Source organism: Molothrus aeneus, chromosome 1 (genome assembly GCF_037042795.1).
Source record: "Molothrus aeneus isolate 106 chromosome 1, BPBGC_Maene_1.0, whole genome shotgun sequence".
Lineage (NCBI taxonomy): Eukaryota > Metazoa > Chordata > Aves > Passeriformes > Icteridae > Molothrus > Molothrus aeneus.
Window position 1 is genome coordinate 128,078,833 of NC_089646.1, and position 22,045 is coordinate 128,100,877.

Genomic DNA, 22,045 nt, shown 5'->3' on the forward strand with positions numbered 1-22,045 from the left:
GGCTTTTCCGTAGCGAGAACAGAAGCTCCTGTGGTTGCCTTTAAACTCGGTGACATCTCCACTTCTGTCCGCTGTAACTAGAGTAGATCAAATAGCTTGTAATAAATAATGAAATTAATTTTGCACAAGGTTGTTTGCATGCGACTAACAAAAATATTGTTTCACACATGTTGAAGGGACAGGCAAAAAAGGTGCATTGCCTTAGAAGCTCTTTCCCCCTTTGGATGTGCTTTTTCACACTGGGTGCACAATGGGTGCCGGGTTACACTGTGCAATGTTACTTCTGCACTTTAATTAGTTCAGTGAAGCATTAACAAGGGACCAAGAGTATGTCTTGTGTTACTGGAAGGTAGCTGGGCAGACAGCGTGACATTTGGTTTAAGTTCAGTTTCAGTGTGAATAGGTGCGTAGGGTCTAAAAACTCCAGGTACCAGACTATGCGTAAACAAGTCTGCACAAGTCTTTGCAAGGTCTGTGATTTCAGTGAACTTTTTCATACGTTAAAGGAAACGAGTTTTCTTGGGAACTTTACAATGCTTTTTAATTCTATCAGTAAGAAAACAAAACACATTAAAAAGTATAAAAAGTTGTCAAAATCAAAGTTCTGTTTCTAGTAATAATAGCAAGAAGGAAAGAAAACAGTTTTATCTTTCAAATGAGGATATTTTTCTTAGATGCAGTAAACATGCAGTGTTTTTATGATTTTTATATTTGATATATGTGCAAAATGTGCTGTAAATATATTGTTGCTTTCTGCCCTTCCTGGTAAACTGCTTGCTTTCAAGTCACTTGTGTAACTACAGTGAGTTCAGCTGGGATGTGTTGCAGTTAATTCTAACTTATTGTTACTGTCATAAAGGTGGAGTTAAAGCTCAGCAGTGCTATACCACTGATTCCAGTATTCCCTGGTTTGCTCAGGCCAATGTTCCAAAAAGAATATAGCAGATCTAGAAATTATGGTTTGATTTCTCCATCCCCTATTTTTGCTTCTATCAGAACTATGACATTTTCTCCTTGATCTCTGTCTGGATTGTGGCATCTTAGACCTTCTGCTGAATAAAGGCTTGAAATAAATTGATGTTGTAACTTTATTTTATTAATCCAGTTAATTCTGGATATTGAAACCATTTTTCTCTAGAGGTATCTTAGGCCTTTTTTTTTTTTTGGTGCATGACATGTAGGCTCACTAGTAAATGTGTAGCAGTAGAGCAGTGTTTTCCTTCTTTGCAAAAACCCTTGTGATTCTCACCCACCCTACAATATCAAGTACTCCTACACTAGTTCAGTCTTTTTTGGAAAAAAAAATCAGTTTTAAATCTGAGTCATACTGTAGTCTGGAACCAGAAGCTTCAATGTTTTGTGGGTTCCTGGTAGAGATTCATGGAGTAATAGGAGATTATATTTTCAACCTTATAAGTTTTTGATGGTTGCAGTTACTATTTATGAATAATGATTTAATTTCTTTTGTTAGCATTTTTTCAGGATGGCACAGGCCCGAATCATGAGAGGAAAAGAGTTAAACCAGCAGTATTTTATTTTAAGAATATAGGACCTGATGAAGTCCTGCTGTTAGCATTTAACTTGTGACAGAGTAGTGAAATCTTCTTTTTGTTTGTATATGGTTATGGGGTTTTGATTTTAATTTTTTAAAATACAATACACTAGCTCTACATAGATTGTTGTGTGCAAGCATTTGTTCCTGTACTTACAAAGAATCAAGATAAGAAATAATTTAGCATGATGTAAAAACAAAACCAATTTTTTTTACTGCAGCTGTAATTTAAAGAAACCTGTAGGCAAAAGTACGAAACATGTGAAGAGTATGAATCAAATTTGCATTGCTCTTCCCTCTACTGTATAAGCACTGTGCAGCCCACACATCAAAATTTTCCCCTAGTCTGGCACTTCTCAAATCTGACGTAGTTTAAATTCTGAAATGGGGTTTTAGAAAAGGATAGCTATAGCCATTGAACATGTACAAATGGGCTAAGCAGTTCTTTCATAACTGTGTTTTAATACTTTAAATAGCTGTTTAAAATAGCTAGAAACTTGGGTTTTTTCTAGTTTTTTTAAGTAATATAGCAGTGGAAGTTTCCAAATAGGAGGCCAAAGTGTTAGATTCAAATTAGTGATAGGGTCTAATCAGCTAAGAATAGGCTTCTAACCCTCATAATGGACATAGCTTATTTAAGGACGGGTAGGCAGTATGGTCTCTCTTGCTTCCCCTGCTAGTTTGGATCTACTCTCTTTTCCTCTGATTTCCTCACTTTTTCTATTGAGATTTAGTTGTAATTTAGGTGACTGAATTCACTGTTTGAATTGTTTGATTTTGGTTTAGTAATCGGTTTTTTTTTCTACTCTGTCTAATGCAAAGTTAGATTGCCTGAGAAGATGTACAACCTTCAGGCAGCAGTCAGTCAGGTAAACTCCCTTATACCTGGCAGGGCAGAAGTAGGGTAGGGTGTGACATGAATAGAACTACTTATGTACTTTAAATCAGGAATCTTGTTGAAGCTGAGCCAGTGTCTCTGCTAGATTTCCAATTTCCACTGCTTGCTGCCAAGTATATTAGACCTGTCTATAAATAGTTTGTGGAATTTTTGACTGAGAATAAAAAATAATGTCAGGTTCTTTTCTGTCCCTGCCTTTTAAAACAATAACTGAGAAGCTTTAACTGTTTTCTTTGTTTGTTTTTTTTTGTTCTGAAACTTTCACACAAAAATCCCTCAGTCAAATCAGTTTAGCTGCTACTTTAAAATTATGTATTTTAATGGTAGCAGACTCAAAATACAAAGAAGAGTGGAAAGTGACTTAGGCACAAGAATGTGAATCATTTGTAGACTGCAGCATCTTCGAAACGTTTGCTTGATGTTTCCTGATGGTGCTTTGGGCTCTGTTTTGAGACTCAAGCATCATCTGGATGGCAGCATGTATGTGAAATTTGTATTATGGTAACATCTCAGATGATAGGGAATTTTATACAATTTCTTATGTGTGTTGCAATGGCATTCACAACTGGTGTAATATTGGTGAATAATGTATGCAGTGCCTAGTGAATCCAGAATGAGAACTTGTGTAGTTTACACTGAATGGCTGCAGAGGCTGAGCTTATTCCTGAAATTGAGGTGGAGCCTCCCTGGCTGCACTGGAGCTGTGGTGAGTAGAGGACATGCTTGGGGTGTGTGTTGGTACATCCCACAGCCTGGCAAAAGGGGATTCGTGGAGCAAAACAAGTTATGCTGAAGACACAAGTTTGTGCTATATATGTTTCTAAAGGGTTTTTCTTGGACTAGGTCTAATGTGGCCCAGAAACCTCAGTATCCATTACAAGTAGGAGTATATTCTCTAAAAGAAATCCAGTTTACTGATTCCAAGGCCCCAATGTAATGTGCATGAAAGCACAGGAAGTGGAGGAGATCAGGACATTGAGAAACATGTCCTTACCAGAAACAAAATACTAATGTAGACAGATCCCACGTTCATGCTATAAAACTATCAGGAATAAAGAATGTATTATGTTTTGGTAGAGAAGCTAATAGATTTGTAATTTGTAAATTCAAAGCATTTACTGATGTAGCAAACTTAGATTTTTAGAGTATGGATTGTAATAGTCAATTTTCGAAGAAAGAATGCAGACTTTTTTTAAGTTTGGAGGTAATTACAATGCTAAGAAACGTAAAAGTAGGAGGACATTTGTCTTTGGAGATTTTTAATTCAGTGTTACAAATTATATCATTATAGAATGGCCTGTGCTATTAAAGGACCATCTATTTCACCTACTGTAGGCAGGGGACTTTCCACTAGACCAGGTTGCTCTAAGCCCCATCCAACATGACCCTGAACACTTCCAGGGATGGGGCATTTTTAGGGGCAGAAAACATCTCTGTTCTTCACCGGCCTCACAGCAAAGAATTTCCTCCTGGTATCCAAACTAAACCTGATCTCTTTTGGTGTAGTCATTACCCCTTGTCCTGTCACTACAGGCCCTCTCCAGCTCTCCTATAGGCCCACTTTAGGCACTGAAGTAACCACAGCTGAATAACCACAGCTCTCACTCAGCCTTTCCTCATAGGAGAGGTGCTCCAGCCCTCTGATCACCTTTGTGGCCCTACTTATGGCAATAAGAGTAGGTGTGATGTTCATTCAAGCGCTGAATAACTTTTGAGCTTAGGCTTTTTAGAGCAAATGCGGTTTTGGAAGCTTCATGACTGTTTTATTCACCAAGAAATGAATAAAGACCTGTTTTTCAAAAGTGTCATGCAACTACATGTTATACAAAAAGTTCCTCTGAGAAAAAGAAAGGACAATGTGAGAGAGTGATTAATAGAAGACAGTGTTAAGACAAGTTTTGAATGTACAGTGCAGACTTTCAGTAGCACCATTCCCATTATTTTATACCCAAGAATAATTGTCTAAGCACAAAATGGTGGATATTGGTTGTTGCAAAAGGTAAAAAAAAAAGTCTAAAACCCACATAAAATTATTCAATTGCAGAATTGATCCTTTAGGTTTTGTCTTAGTTTACTGAATAAAGTTACATCACAGTTGGTCTAAAATGAAAATGGTGCCACCACGTAAAATAATAGCATTGAGTATTGTAAGCAAATTCTGTGCTTTATTTGCTTTTACATTGAAATTTTATGTGCTTATTTCTCGATTGTGTATTGTTAAACATTTAAATAAGCCACTGTTTCAGTATAGTTTCATCTGTTAGTCATTTTTATTCTTATTTAGAGAAATTACTTATGCCACTGTAGTGTTTGCATATACAACAGTTTCTCATTTTGTCTGAACACTGGCTTTCACTCTTTGAAATTTTAGATATATTAACTGTATCCTCTTTGTAGCAAGTGTTCTTCTGTTACTGGAAGGTGCAATAAAGGTTGTCACTGTTGCCTTGCATGTCTTCAGTAGAAAATCCTGACTGATGCCTATATGGCAGTGTTTCTGTGTATTGCATGTGTAATTTTATATTAAAATAAATGGCTTTTAATCCATCCCTCACATAAAGGATACTTGGCATCTTGCTGCACATTTGAAATCTGATTTAAAAATGATCACCTGAAATTCTGGTAACTCCAGTATTTAACCCTAAGGAAATATGGAAAAAAAAAGTAAACCTAACTAGTTAATGCTAAACTGTTGATTTAAAAATATATAATATAAAATTTGTCAATAACTCTTCTAGAGATTCTTCAACCACACTGGAGATTATTGATCAGTTAATTCCTAAAAGTATAATCCCTTCAGTATCATCCCTTCTCATGATACTTTTTAAATTGCTTTCTGTCATGAGTTGCATGTTGCCCTTTGTCAAGGAAGTAAGCAGCAGCTGGGTGTAGGACAAAAACTAGTGGTCAAAGTGCAATACACTATGTAAAAAGTCAGTGAAGACAGGAAAATATGAGATTACTGTGATTTGTGAATCTTATTCCAAGTAGTTGATCCAAATACATATTGGTGCACAAGCTAATTTTATTTCATGCATATCTCTAATAGAAGGGATGTAGTGATTGGAAACTAAACTGTCAGAAGGCAGAAAATAGTAAAATGGTGCTACCTATAAAAGCTTGGGTGGGTATTGTAGAAATTTGGGAATGATACTGCTAATTTGCGTTTTTACTGGATATGGAGATATTACAAATAGTTGCCTGACTTCAGTGGACTGTATGTTCTGAGCTGTGCTCCACCTTAGTTTGAAGCATTTCCTGGTAGCAATAACTCCATATTTCACAGACTGTTCTGGGGGGTGTAAGTTTCAAACTATTAGACTGGTTTGGTTTTTTTTTTTCCCTTTTTCTCCACTGTTTGCTTCACTTTCAGTTCCTTCACTCATGTAATTTGAAGTGCACATGCGGCTCTTCCTGTCTTCTCAGGAAGAGAAAATTTGAATTTCTGGAGTTCGATTTAGCAGTGGTTGGAGAACACATGGTGCACAGATAGAAAAGAAACTACAGGAGAAACCTTAATTTTAGAGACTCTGAGTTATAAATGAGGGAAAAACACATCTAGTCCTTTTTGCATGCTCATGTCCATCTGAGATTACAGAAAGTATTTTTTTCATTTGGTATTTTCAGTATACTGAATACTGATCCTTCTGTAGTGCAGGAGAGCTTGGCAGCAGTATGGCCATATACCTATGCATGTGTAGCTTTTGGCTGTGGATACAGCTTTAAATTCCTTCAGCTGATGCATTTTATTCCAAATGCACATTAGTTTAGCAAATATAAGGAAAGTGTTCAAGAGATGAGGTTGTAAATGATGGGTCAAAAGACTGAGAAGGCTCCTAACTGATTTTTTTTTTTTTGGCTCATTTAATGCAGGTGGACCACGAGTAAGTAATTCAGTAAAGTATTTTGGGTTACATACCGAACTAAGGCTTTTATCATAGAATGGTTTGTGTTGGATGGAACCTTTATAGATCATCTAGTTTATCTGAAGAGTAGTAGTACTTGTTTTTCTGTTGGGCTTCTACATGCCGTGCTCTGAGCTGTAACATCATAACCATGGATTAGCCTTAGGCGTGGTAGGCAGGCAGTGGCCTTTGCCACTTTTCTCCCACAGGCTTGGCAGAGGAGCCTGACTGTGGTTCAGCAGGACACACAGCATCTTCAGTGGAAGCTTGTTTCTGTTTCTGCTCAGCTGTGCTTAGGTGTTTGCAGGAAATGGGCCACTGGCTGGGACCGTCATAAAATGTGCTATCAAAAAGGGTCATTCCAAGAAGGCATCATGGATTTTCCAGCTCCTGTATCTGTAGATGAAGAAGGTTATTTTTATTTTTTGTACTCAGTAGTCAAAGTACCATTGCTAATTGGTTTTTTAGGGAGGTGATATGGGAGGGAGCACCGGTTTGTTCTTGAAAGCATATAGTAACCTTATTTTGGTCAATTAGAAGCAAAACTTAGTGAGGAATAATGCAGGGTAACTTCAGGACAAGGGGCAGTTTTGTAAGGTACAGGGTGAGAAGAAATTTTGGGGTAGGATGAAGAAAGGATGTTTGGTCGTGAAATACATTGTCTAAAGTAAAGCAAGTTGAACACGTATTATGATAAGGGGTGTTTAGAAACACATAATATACAGGAACTGTTGTTGATCTCTTACCCTTGATAATTGTGATTCAAGAAAAATACCCTGTCCAGACTGCTTATGTAGCATTCATTAAAAGGTACCACTGTACCTTTTAACTCAAGGTAGTTTAGAAAAAGCTCTCTCTTTATAGCTGTTCAGTTACAGCACTTCTTCAATTTGTACAGCTCTATTTATAGGGGGTTGTAATTTGGCTGTTGAGGATAATGGCACAGGCTTAATCTTGATACAGAAGAATTTAGCTTCAACAGAGATAGGTGTATGTGATTTTTCTTTGTGAACAGTAACTACTTAGTGTAACAGCAGAAATAAAGGTGACTTAAATAGCCTTTGCTACTATGATTTTTTTTTTCTTTTAATTTTTTCATTTCAACAATCAATTTTTCTGTAAAACACCATCTGGATTTAATTCAGTCTTAAGGTACATGATGTTATTTCAAACTGAAGTTACAGAGTTTGATTTTACAATCACAGTGGACAAAGTTGCATGTACCAGATCTTTTTGTGTGCTTTTTCACTATTTATCATTTCAGTGTATTATATTAGTATTACTAATTTTAGTCAATCTGAAATCAAAACTGCTTCATTTAGGAGTCATTATTTACTGTCGCAAATATATCAGCATTTAGGTAAACTTGTTCTTATTCAAATCCTTCAAGTTCACCTATATATGTATTTATATATCTGGAGAGCAGAAGTTTGCCTTGTTTAATCTGAATATTTTGACTAAGGAACACTTAACTATAGTAGGGTGGAGGTTAGTGGAGGTCTGTTTGCCTATGCTTTTGTAAATGCATGAATTTGGGTACAAATCAAAGGAGTAGCTCATATCAGACCGTTGGCTTAGTTTTATGATCTGAAGATACATGCACATAATCCTTTGAGTCTGATACTCATCCCATTTTGAGAGAGCTGTGCTGCATAGGCTGTGGGGAAAGATGGATGTAGGGGTGTAACACTTTAAAATGAAGGCTGCTGCATTGTGGTTAGCCTCCAGAGTGAGGCTCAGCATCACTGCTACTATCTGAGTTTCAAATATATAGAACTTGGCAGGTGATTTTTCCAAACACGTCATGTTTTTCTGGTGTGAAAGCATTCTTTTCCTTTGCTCTTTAGTTGAAGTGTTTGCTGCTGCCACATTTTCTTTGTTGCCAGCCCACTCCCCAGGCCTGTATTTAATCTCCTACCTGTGATGAAACTCAGAAGTAGTTAGTGAATCAAATACCTTCCAAGGCTATGGGTGTTACCTGCTGCATAGTTCTGTTCACCTCTCCCAATTACATGTAGGAGTCTTGGACCAGGATATTGGGAACTGATGTTTAGACAGTGCCAGGATTTTCTGGGTGGGGTATGAGATGTTTCCCATAGTTTCATATGGATTTGTAGGGGAGAAATTCCCCAACTGCTAGAAAACCTGAAGGCAGACCTAGTGTAATCTTGCTTGCTTCTGTGGTCAGTCAGCTGTGAGACATGAATCAAAAGGAATTAATTCAAGTGTCTGTGAAACTACTGGTCTGTCTCTGCCTGCTCCTTAGATGAGGTGGCATTACAGCCCAGAGGATTTGAGTGGACCAGAAAAAAGTGAAGGAGGTCAAAAGGTCTGGCTTTGTGCTGTGAAAGTAAAATAAAATTTTATGGATACATCTATAAGAATGGGTGAACAACTTTGAACACAGCCATTCTTCCTTTGAACATTTGGGAGATTTTTAAATTTGTTGAAGACAGAAAGGTACCTCAAATGTTGGAGGTTGTTCCATGCTGTAAAACATTCTATCAAGAGTCCAACTCATTTAGTGACAGGTTGGGTGTGTTTTTTTGTATTGCAGTCAAGCAGTATTTAGAGATATTACCATGTATGGTGGCAACAAACTCATGTGCACCTCAGTAGAAAGCCATTAAAAGCACTTTCCATACTTTTCCTTAACCTATAGGCTACCAGTAGTTTAAAATTTCATATTCTGTTTATGAATTTATTTTGTTTTGTTTAGAAAAAGTATATTAAATGCTTGATTTTATCTTGATCCTTGTCCATTTGAATTTTCTAACTTACATGCAGTTGCTGACCATATCTTAAGCTGCAGGGCTAAAGTTGACATATATTTCTGTTTTGTATTTGTACTAAGTGTTTATAAAAGGATGTGAAGAAAGTGGATATAGTCCTGGATACATAAGTGATAGAAGATGTTGGTTTTAAAGAAAACAATCCTAGTTTTTCACAGGCAGCACAGAAGGCAGGATCTTTTTGGTGTGTAGCTTCCAGTGCTGTGCTGTCAAGACTCCTGTAACTGATATGGACCAACCTAGTGCCGAGTTTTGTTAGGTGACAACTGCTTCAGTTTAAAACTTCAGGTTGAAATGGGCATAAATAGCAAGTATTTCTTTAGGACATAAAGAAATATAAAAACTTAGTGGTGACCTAAGAAATTTTATTTTACATTTTCATATTCTGCTGTGTTAAATAGATTAACAGGAATTTCAAAGATAATTATGTTCCCATGTCTTAATGGAAGGTACTGATCTGTTACATGATATATTGGTCTTCTAAAAGGCTAACTTTAAAAGGAACCATGTGATTATTTGTTGAGATCATACAAGGATCACTGCCTAAAAATTTCATAAAGTTGTCAGCAGTTAGTAACATTTAAATGGCATATGAACACACTGTTTCAATGATAGTTTTCAAATAAAGAGGAAGTAATAATCTGAGAGATTCCTCATCTTTAATGTAATGAAAGTTTAGTGGGAGTTTATTTTTTTTAAAAAGACCAAAGACCTTATTTTGATACTGTAGTACTTGGATCTGAGTTTAAGCTTCAGCATCACACATTAGTGCCACTTCTGACTAATCATTGAAGTTAGTTTGACAATAAATATGACAACTCTTTATCTCAAGAGATTAATTGTTCGATTGTAAAGCATATTTAGATGGAAAATATTCAAGTGTTCTCTCTTTAGGTATTCAAGATTAAATTCTTCCTTTGAACATTAGGGAGGTTTAAGTTTTCTTAACCCATTAATTCTGAGTCAACTCATAGAGGATTTGGATGCAAGTTCCCATTTTAGTATGCTTCTCATTATTAATGATTTATAGTTTTTGTCAGTCTTTGATACATATATACTTTGTTTTGTTTTCCATCATGTCAGCGTTATGTCAGTCTTTTCATGTTTCATTGTATTTTTATCAGAACTGATTTCGTTAGTATTCTGAGGTTTTTGTTTTACTGGTCTTTGCATACAGGCAGTTTGTCAGGAATTCAGATTCTGGGAGCATCAATGATGTGCTCAAATACTGACTGTCTTCAATGTAATTACTTCTGGGTTATTCATATTTCTAGATGTTTGTGAGTTCCTTCTTTTTTGTGATGATGCTCATTTTCAGTGTTCAATAACAACTGCAGATATAACTGTATGTGCTAATGCCCCTTTTTACAAGTAAAAAGGTGAATAATCCCTGGTGTACTTGAAAGATGAAAAGTCAGCAAGTTATTTTTACGTTAGACAAGAGCTTCTGAAATATGTTAATGTTTTCTTTATGCTGATGGAAATAATGGAAAACAAAACAATCAGAAATATGCTTCTGTAGAATTAGTTCCAAGTAAAATCATTTTCCAGCAAAGATGTTTATTTTGTAAATTGAGAACTATGTGTTACCGTACACACAAAATTAGAGTGGCAACATCCTTTGGCATGTCAGTGATATGCAAAGCAGAGAAATTATTTGGACAACAGTTTTTTAAAACTTAGATGTATATTTTACTTTGAAAATAGTTTAATTGAAAAATAGTTGCTCACCAACACAGTATTTGAAATAGCATTTGTTTTAAAAATACTTCAGTGTTTTGAACATTGAGGAGAATTGTTGCAGTGTGGAATTTTTTTAACAACTGAGACAAAGCAACTTGGTATGTAAATATATGCAGTGAAATTAGTACTTTGAAAATGGAGTGGGAAACATGCCACTTTGAAGAACCAAGGAATTTAGTTTTTAAAAATAAAAAAATTAAACTTACTATTTTTCTACAAATTATGATCATCAGGTTTCTAACTGTATTGTGTCTCTAAGAAGCTAAAAATTACGGCTCTCTGTGTTTGGTGTCAACCCTGGGAGCAATTTCTTAAACATCCTGTGTATAATCATTCTACCAGAGGAGCACCGAGGTATGCTCTGTTCTTGGTCAACATGTAACAGTCTTTAAATTGGTATAAAAGGAATTTGTGTTTTCTTAATATATTTAAGGTTCTTGTTCCCAGACATAGTACACTGACATTGCAGTGCTGGTAGAACAACTGTTATCACATGCATGAAAATCTGTGTGACATGGCAAATGTTAAATACTACAAAACTTTGAAGGATTAAGAGTTGTGGGTTTTTTGCTTAGTGAAGTATTGTACATTTTAGATTCACTGCCTGTGTTCAGAGGAACTTATGTATCAAAGTAGCTGTTTCCTCCTAAAATTTTTGGAAGATTTTACTAAAAAATTGTTGTAAAGCTTAAAAGAAAAGATAATGAATAAAGGAGGGGAGAAATGCACACAAATACAATTTGATGTGTCACATCCTGTACAAGGACTGCCACCTGCCAGCAAATATGTTGGCTTTACCAGGCTTCTTTTACTTTGGAGAGTACAAAGTAGTATGGTGTTTGGAGGGATAACTTTTTTTATGCGTCTTGTTCTTCTTTGCAAGTCTACTTTGTTTTAATGAACACTGGGGGGGAGTTACTCTCAAAGGTAGCTGGTTCCCTGCTGTATCCCTGTATCTGTTCCCCTGTATCTGAGCTGTCTTTCTGGACAAAGGGGTAGGCTGCAGTTTTTCTGAAATAGATGGGTATAGTCCCCTGGATGTCTTATTTGCATAGCATTTACCAGCAAATCTTGCTCTAAAAGGAGATGAGGAAGATGCATTGAAAGAGACCTTTCTTAAAAATAAAATAGCACTTGAGGCAAAATACAAAGTCTACCATCTGACATGCATAAGGTTTCTCAAAAATTACAGTATCAATCTCTGCTTTTTCCTTAACTTTCTAGTACATCTAATTGTTCCTAGTAAACTAACAATGCTTGGGTGGGGGCATTTTTTACTGTATGGTAACTTTCTCTCTAGTTTTTCTCTTTAATTTATGACAAAACTTATGTTGGACATTTCATGTTTAATATTAATTAAAAGAACTTCAAGTTTGTTCATTCTGTTCTGTAAAAAGGTATCTGAAGAATTTTTACAAATTTTATCTTGGAAATTAGCTTATTCATTATGTTTAATTTTAGGAAATGGTGCTCTTGCAGAACATTCTGAAAATGTGCATATTTCAGGAGTGTCAACGGGTAAGTCATTTTTTGTAATGTTTAAATTTCATGCATGACTTAAATAGTAAATATTGAAAGCCACCTGGTATCTTATGAAGAGATATTTGGCTATAAAAATTATTACTGCCTTTTGCAGCATGTAATAAGGAATGAAGCAACTGGAACATGGAAAAATTCTCATAAGATAAAACTGATACCTGCATGCTCATGAACAGATTATGCCTTTCTAAGTGGACTGCTTAATTATTTTTCCATACAAACATTGAACTAAGAGAAAAGTTGGTTTAAGTTGAATTGATATTTTCTTTCCATAGTGAAGTTTTTGTGAAATGAAATTTACTGAAATGTAATTTTGGACACTGCTACTATCAAATAACATAAATCCAAGAGTTATGCATTCACCTGATTAGATTTAACTGAAATGACTGTACACTTGACTGCACAGTTTCTTTAATACAAGAAAAAAAATTTAGAACTCATGAAACTGAGAAACTGATGAGATGCTGGGAGCAGAGGGGGTATAAAAGCAGTACACACTGCTCAAAAGTTTCTATGTTCCCTTGCAATAAGTCAGTTTTAGGCCTCTTCTGTGCAGCAGCCGCAGCCAGGTCTGTTGTGTGTTAGTGATGGGACTGTGTGGCCATTGAGGCATTGGCGTGCAGTCTTTGTTCTTCAGATGCTGTGCAGTGTCAGCAGCTGCTGGGCATGGTTTATCATACAGATACCCAGAATATGTGCAAACAGCGAGATAAAGGCTCCTCAGCAGGTAGCAGAATACAAGCCTGATTCTTTCCCTAGGAAAGCTGCCTCTAATCCCTAGAATTCAAACTGATTTTCATACCTCCTTCTCCTAAAATAAGAGTCAAAATGCAAAGTTGTCCTTTTTGAGAACAACTTGTACATTTCACTGTAGTTATCCTTGCAGTATTGCTTTAAACATTATGTTGCTACTTATGCTTCTATGGTTGAGTTTTTGGATAAATTTATGGTCAGTGGGTGGTCTCTGTTACACCTACTGCTTTCTATTTCCCTTGTATTGTTCACCACTCAAGGACTGTTAAAAGTCTGTTTATAGAAGATCTTTCTTACCCATTCTTGTGCTGCATCATGAAGAATGCTGTTGCTTTTTAATAGTACTGGTGCACCAAGTATCATATGTACTGCATTTATGGCACACTGTAAATAATAAATACCTACATAGCTACTTGCCCCTCTTTGAGCAATTATTGCTGGAATTGGAATGGATGAGAGACATTAAGTCAACCTAAAATCTCGCTATGCAGCATTCAGAATATGTTTTAACAATCCCTCACACCTTTGTTGACTGCAATGGTTGTGTCAAAAGTCACAATACAGGCGGAAAAGCATCTGCTGGGCAAGAGGTGAAGGGAATTTTTGACTCTGCTTCCAGTACTTTGGCCAGCATGCTTGAATAGGCAGTGCCAAGAAGAGCAGAACACAACGTACTTTGTACACAAGATAACAGCAGCTGGTAGATAGAACTTTAACTACTGAGAAGAAAGATCCATTTAGAAATAAATAATAAGAGCAACAACCAAAAAACCCAAAACAAAACAAAAAAGGTATCTCTGATGTTCTTGTGTTTTTAAATAGTTTTCCAGATGGGAAAAGTACTGTACTCCTAAGTTTTTTTCTTAACACAAAGTGCAACTTCTTCACTGGGGAATTTTGAGGTAATGGGGAAGGGGTGATCTGTTAAGAGCAACCTCAAGAATGCATATAGACTGACCCAGTAGCATTTTCCTTACTGTTCTTTGTATGTACATCTTAAATTTTAAGTTCATAGCCCAAGTATAAAAGATGGTGATGAATAAAATTATTTTTTTAGTTCGTTTTAAATAAATTGGGTCTCCCAAACGTATTTTCTAACTTATATGTTTCTAGCTTATATGTTTCATTAAGCATACCTGGACAACTTTATATTTAGCAGAACAATTTTAAGTTGAGTTTCTGTAAAATAGAACAAAAGACATCTGGCTTTTAGTCTTTCTAAATCCAGCTTTCATCTGGTGTTGAAACCAAGCAAGCGATTGTCTTGGACAGTTGTACAAAGACAGGATTTCAAATGAAACTTTTGTCTTGATGGTAGATTTGCTGTCATGCTGCTGTAAGACTATATGACCTACCTTACTAAATTACATTTTAATAGCACCTTAAAATTACATTTTAATAGACCTTTGTGGCCTTCGGTATTTATGCTTCTGCTGGATATTACATTGCCAAGTTACAGGTACCCCTCTATATATGAGCGTGCTTTTTCTGCCAGCAGCAATTAGTGGAATGTTGTCTCTTTGCATATAAGTTATCACTACTGAGGAAGTGTTTATGCCTTTAAAATCTGAAGAGTTCAGAAATATTTTCATGTCTGTCTTTGAGGTATGTTGAGCCATAATTGTCATGATTGCAAAACCAATTCCCCATCTCCCCAACCCCTCACTCTACGTTTTAAAGAACTGCAGCACTGTCATATATATTAAAAAATGATTTCTTTTTACTGCAAATGTCTCTGTATTGCAGAGTAAAGGGCATTTTAAATTAAAGCCTTTTGGCTTGACCTGGAGGCAAAGATTCCCATGCCTTCTTCCCCTGTAGTGCTTCACATAAGATTTCAGTGGCTCCTGAGAGTTACAATGCAATAATTATCCTCTCTGTTCACGGTTTAGACTTTATCACAACATTATTCTCTTTTTACTCTAAGCTGTTTTAAACACCTTCAGATCATTTATCCAGCTGCATTCATGTCCTTACCATGTCCAATATAATGCATACCTTATCATCCTGTGGTTCACATTGAAAGCTAATTCTTTTATCTTTTCAACTAATCTCCTGGCATTACTGTGAAGATAAATCCCTAATCTCCCTCTCCCTGCTTTTCTGAAGTGACTTTTTTCCTTGACATGTTGTTCACTCTTACTACAGGTACTTTACTTCTCAAGATCTTGCTACAGAATTTTTGCATAGGTTTCTTAATTATTTTCTTATAACTTGCTAGTTGAATTTGGTACAGTAAACTTTTAATTGGCTCTCTTCTGTACCAGTCAACATCCTGTAGTTTACAATAATGTTCTGTAATCTGGGATGGTAAAAAAATTTCAGGAAGAAGGAAATAAGAAGAATTGTTTTGTCTGTTTTTAAAAGTCTACAGGAAAATCCATATACACTAGAAAATTACGTGCAAGCTCTTTTGACCATTAGTTTACACTGTAATATGTGAAGCATCCTCAGTCCTAATTGCAGTATTGCAATTTACTGAACAGTTATATCAGAGTAACAAACAGAATTGCAAATAGATTTTTAATCGAATGAAGGTTATCAAAAGAAAGAGTTTGAAACAGGTAGGAGATGAATGAGCAGAATTGTGCCAAAGAATACTAGGGCATTGAAGGGAATGTAAGCAGACACAACACTCACGTAGAAATGGTTGTGCAGGAGGAATTTGTTCTCCCCTCCAAATATTACAGCCACCACCATGAGATTTGAAAACATCTTGGGCATGCATCACTGGGTGTCTTTGCTTCTCTATGATGCAACCTTCTCAATTTCTTTTGTGCTTCTGCCTTGATTGCAGACTCATTTCCTTTTATCCTGACTCGTCTAATTTTCATTCTGCTGTTCTCTTATGTATCTTTAATACTTTAAATAAATTATTCTAAACCTAATCAGTTTACCTGTTGTTTTAAGTTGTCCTAGACACAACTGACCTGTATGACAAATGCTCGTAGGGCTGCTAGCAATTGAGATTAAAAGTCCAAGTTTTCCTCAGCTTAAAGTAAGGATGTTTGCCTCTATTGATGCATTTCTGTTTTACTGCCATTTGGAATTTTTTTAGTCCCATATCCTTCGTGATGTTGCTTGCATTCTGCATGTTTACAAATATGTGAATAAAATGTATTTTGCACTATCGTCTATTGTGGTGTAGGAGAAACATCCTTGTTAGGCAGAGGGTCAGGAACTGATTTTAAAGGCTTGCTATTATCTTTACAAAGTATATTCCCTTTAAAGCTGTTCTATTTCAAAAGGTTATCCTTGATTTAAAAAATTTATCTGAGAAATTATTCTCTCTCAAAAAGACTGCACTTCTGAAGTGCAGTTTCTGCACAGTTATCTTGACCTTTATACACTTTTTAAGCAAACAGATTTCTGTTGTCTCTTGAGTAATAAGTAAGAGATTTTTAGTGCATGAATATATATCAAGTATGCAAATGTGTTTAGCTTGTCTAGCCAACTTGAAGTTGAGAAAGCTGTAATTCGCTTTTCAAGTCCCTTCCCTTTTTTTTGACTCCCCACTTTGTCACATGAATACTTTCTTCAGTGTTTTCTCCTCTACAGCACTTGTACAGTTTTATTCACCCTGTGTTACTGTGTCTGTGATCATTCTTACTTCCTTGTGCCCTCCATAGTCTGCTTCTCTCTCCCCATCTTGGGTGGTGTTGCATATGATTGTCTTTTGCTCTCAGCTCAGTAGTGTGAGCTTTACTGGAAACAGAGAGAAAGACATCTTAATAAAAGCATGTAGAAATTACAGGGATACGGTTGGTTCTGTAAAGGATAAAAAAATCCTGAGTTTGAGTAAAACTGGAAGCTTTCATGTGCTGTCAAAGTACTACCTTGGTTATACAGGATTTCCATGTGAAATTTCTTCCATTCACACTTGTGTACAAATACATTACTGTTTGTACTACTGTAGGGTTTGGCATGTTAATGTTTTTGGAGGTGAACTCTGTAAAACTGAATGAGCCCATGTTGAATGGATTTTTTTTAATGTATTTTAGTGCAAAGTTTCCTCTGTCACGTAAACTTAATAGCTTCTTTAGAAGTTCTCAGTTACAAAATTTTGTCTGTCAGTTTTGTAATATCTGATAGCATGTGTATGTTGCAATGTAAATTTTACTTCTAGGCAACTTCTTTGAAGTTGGGGGCTATTTCAGTAGTAACCGAGTAGTATATGGATTTGTTGCCAGCATTTGCAAGCTTGGTATAAAATGTCTTACACATTCTTCTACTTTTTTGCATGTTTTTGTTCTGTATGTTTTTTGGTTTTTGTTAAAACTGCTATTTTACTTTTAACAACTGAATAACCAGCTTTTCTTTCAAGTCCTTACATTTATTGCCTGAACAAATGTGAAGTATCAAAAGATCACTTACAGAGGAGCTGTGTTCCAAATTATGATGGTGTTAGAGCACCACCTATAGGGTTTGCTCAAAAATTAAAAAGAAAGAATGATTGCATATTCAAATCAAATAATATCTTTCTGTATTTTGTGACTTTCATCCCAAGATATTAGGGCAGCTCCTGTGTCCTACAGTTAAGGTATGTTAATACTTAACTGTGAAGCATGACTAAAGCTCTAAAAACATGTGAAAGCATGTGAAAAACTATTTAAAGCATTTTTCTCTTACAGATATACAGGAAAATAGAAAATTTCCTGAGTTTTTGCTATTATTTAAATTAATATAGAAAATTCAGACATTAGTCAGCATTTTTGTCTTTTAGTCCTTCTAAAATATATTTTAAAGTGTATTTGTTATTCCATATAGAAATACTTTAATAATAATCTAATATTATAACTTACTATAATTTCAGGTCCCTATAGTATTGCAAAATTATTTTAAAAGCTTGATTATGTATACAAATAGAAAAAAGTAACCTGTCCACAAATTACATTATTGCAACTTTTCCACTGTTATAAATGCAGTTCATTCTTCATCATGTTTGTTTATTCATCAGTTCTGATTGAATATTTTAATCAAATAGGAATTCTAAGAGGTTTTGATGATCAGACAATAATGGAAGTGCTTCCTTATTGGTAATAGTTCTTGTGCTCAAACTACTGTATGAAACTTACTGGGCTACCAGTAACTTTGACAGCTTGGCAGAGTTTGGACTATCAGTGGTAAAACTGAAAAATAAAAACACAGAGGGTAGTTATTTTTAATGTGTTTTCTCACCACTGAGACTTCCTCATAATTTGAAGCTCTGCAGTGAGAGTATTCCAGCCTTGCTATTTATGTGAAGGTTGTGTATATGCTATATGACAGGTTTTGGATATGAGGCTGCTAAGAGGGGGGCAAAACAGAAAAAAAAATCCACAAAGTGTAAGTATGTACTTCAAATAAAATCAGAAGAATTAAGAACACTCCAGCTGTGGAAGGAGCAGCAGCTGAGTTAAGGCCAGTGCAGGAAGCTACACCTATAATAAAGTAAGAGTACAAATGACTGAGTTATTTCAGTTGCATATAATTAGACCTATAAATGTAAGCTTTCTAGTCCATTATCAGAAATGTAGTTATGCAGGTCTCTCTGCTGCAGTAAGTGCTCTTTTCCTTTCAAGCATTTTGAATCATGTGTATGGAGTTCCATGCCAAGAACTGGAAGGGGGAAGATATTTAATTGATGGTCAAACACTGGGTCTGCCTAAGACAGGAAATTCCTGTCTGCTGATTATTAAGCAGCTCCTGTAAGCTGCTTGATTATTTAGCTTTAATTTGTTTTTCACCTTCTAATACACTTGTCAGTAAAAGGTGTTAATGCATGGTTAAATTGAACTGAATCTTTGTAAAGACTAAAAATAAATCTAAAAATAAAAAAATCTTTAACCTAATAAAGTTGTAAAAGTCCACATAGAATAATCTTTTTTAATCTGTAATAGTAATTGACATAAGTGCAAACTGCTACACTGGCAGCATTGGAAAACATCTTCTGGCTGATGTGTTCCATTACAAACTCCTTTAGAAGTTGTGGGTCTTTTAATTGGTATGTCATCTAACTCACTCTGTTCTCCCTGATTAGGTGATGATTGGTGGGACAGGGTTTTTTGTCCTACTGGCTTTTTACAAAAATGAATTAATCAAGATGCTTTCAATATATATGTCTTTTTTAGCTTGTGGAGATATTCCAGAACAAATTCGATCACCAAGCGGGACAATCACAAGTCCAGGGTGGCCCTCTGAGTATCCTGCCCGAATTAACTGTAGCTGGTACATCCATGCCAACCCAGGGGAGATCATTACTATAAGGTAACAGTGCTCCTGTAATATCCATGTGGGTGGAAGAAATACTAACCAGACATTTTTAGCTGCCAGTTGTACACATACCAGTTTTCTCTGCCTTCCTGTAAGTGGAGGATTTCAGTTCTGTCTGGGTTTTGCCTTTCCTTTTATCTGATTGGCCTGCACACAGTCATGTAGCATTTGTTTTTAGCTGGACAATGGCTGACTAGAAGAAATTTTGGTGGGCTCATTTAATTGCATTTTTTCTGTGTGTCTGAAACATAGGAATTTTTCATTAAAAAGTGTGTAAATGTGACTAAACGCTGTAATGCTTCATTGCTCTGAGGTCTCTTGGTGTGTTTAAAAATGTTGGAGACAAATAACAAGTCAATAGATAGCAGCTTAGGAAAGGCTGAGTTTTAATGCAGGGAGTTCCTCACAGTTTCACATATCTTGTAACTTTTCTAGAGTAGTAATGTAAAAAACTTATGGGTTCATCAGTTCATTTCTGACTACTGATTTCTTTTAGCATCAACATAAAATTAGTAGTGCTTCATAGACTTGATTATGAAACTGCATTACCTGCATATTTTTTTCAGTTTCCAGTTCAGACTTGCTGACCTAAGAAACTGCTCTTCGTTATGAAGTATTTACTTTGACATCAGTTACTTGTTTAAATTCTGCCTCTTAATTTAAACAGTCTTCCTACTAAATATTTGAGTGGCATAATTGCAATGTAAAGTAGGTAAAACTGTTCAGCTACTAGAATGCTTTCTAAACTTTTCATACTGTTTATTTTTAATAAAACTCTTTTTTTCTTTCATGTTGTTTTCTTCCCCTCATACATCCCACATTTCAGTTCTGATAGTGCTCTTTTGTCTGTACAGACCTGTTAAGCACAGTCTCCCCCTCACACGTCATTAGCATGGCAGCTTGTCTTGACCAAGTGCTGCCATACCATGGCAGTCCATGACATAATGCTGGGATAGCCAAGTAGTGCAGCTGGGAGAAAGTCTTATCTGAAAACATAATTTTGAACAATTCAGCTGTATTTATAATGTCAAATCATGTTACTGCCATAAGTGTAGCATTAGCTAAAATTCTGGTGAAATTTGAGTTAAAATCCCTTAGTAGTGTATGAAAGTCATTATATAAGACATATAAGGACAATTTAATTACCAGAATTTCAGATTAAGACAGTGTGTGTTTTTGTAGCAAAATTGCATTTCTTTAAGTGGTGGATGCAATATTTTGTTAGACAGAATAGATCCTTGCTGTCCTCATAATATAAAAGTATCAGCACAAGGTTAAACCCTATTTCTACATGGGTAGAGAGAAGCTACTCTTTTTATTTCAGAAGAAGTATTTATTTCAAAAAGAACTTCAAGCTAATTTTCATTCAGCATCTTGTTTGTGTTATATTCAGTTCAGTAGCAATTTTGACCTTTTCTCTTTTTCAGCTTTCAAGATTTTGATGTTCAGGGATCTCGGCGATGCAGCTCAGATTGGTTAACAATTGGAAGCTACAAGAACATTGAAGGCTATAGAGCATGTGGCTCTTCCATTCCCTCACCATACATCTCTTCACAGGATCATGTTTGGATAAGGTTTCATTCAGATGATAGCATCTCCAGAAAAGGCTTCAGATTAGCCTACTTTGCTGGTATGTTTCAGATGATACCTTGTATAATTTTATGGTTTCACTTTTTATTTCCTCTTTCAAGAATTACTTCCTCGTAACAGGGTGCAGTACTGACTACGGGTCTTTCCTGTAGTCACATCAAGGTCTGTTGAAATCAGAGAAAATACAGATTAGGTAATGTATTTTGATCCCATGCACAATCTGAATATTCAGAGTAGGAGTAACAATAAGCAAATTGAATAATATTTGGGAAGAAAAGGTTAGCCAGTAGTAGTAGGCACCTGGAAGTTCTTTAAACATAGTAAGATTTGAAATGTTTTCATCAGACTAAAATTAATTTCTTGAAGTAGTTGGGTAAACTTCCGAGTATCATAAATACAGTGAGAGAGGAAATAAGTGGCAGGATTTTTTTTTTTACTTTTCTTACAGAATTTGCATCATTTTTCCCATCTCCAGAAGGCATACTATCTTTTAAAAAAATAAATCTAAAAACACCCTCCCCCCATTGATAGATTCCAGCTGAGTGCAGACATGTTTCTGTACATGCAAAATTTTTCTTGTGTAATTACAGGCTGTGATAAGAGCTAGTTATCAGTAGTAATAGTTTGAGACTGGTTTGTGAGCCATTCTTGTTCTATTAAAGGTTACCAAGAGAGAGGAGGAAGCCAGTCGTGGATCAAGACTAGTTCTAAGCTTTTCCTGGCTTTAAGAGATGATACAGTTTTATGTAATAGTATGATTCTGGTGTTCTACATCATGATCATCCCATATACTGGATTAGATTGCTCTTGGTTTTCACAGTGATTTCATGTTACCTTACTCCCTCCAAGTGTGCCTATATCCACTCACTGGCCTGCTCCAGATTCCTGTGCACGCTGACTTTTGACTCCTCCATAAAACAATTCATACTTGTAAACATACCCAGTGCTACCCACCATCAAAACTGTTTCAGCAAGATTCAGTAAATCTACCCCTGATCTCCTCTAGTCTAAGCTCTTGGTT

General features: G+C 35.7%; 1 protein-coding gene across 1 annotated transcript in view; it reads left to right on the forward strand.

Moving 5' to 3' along the window:
* Positions 1 to 22,045, forward strand: part of LRP12 (LDL receptor related protein 12) — a 49,820-nt gene that overhangs the window by 16,480 nt on the left and 11,295 nt on the right. The window contains exons 2-4 of the mRNA XM_066564495.1: positions 12,352 to 12,408; positions 19,293 to 19,428; positions 20,862 to 21,064. Coding sequence (XP_066420592.1) covers positions 12,352 to 12,408; positions 19,293 to 19,428; positions 20,862 to 21,064 — 396 coding nt within the window. The remainder of the gene's footprint in view (positions 1 to 12,351; positions 12,409 to 19,292; positions 19,429 to 20,861; positions 21,065 to 22,045) is intronic.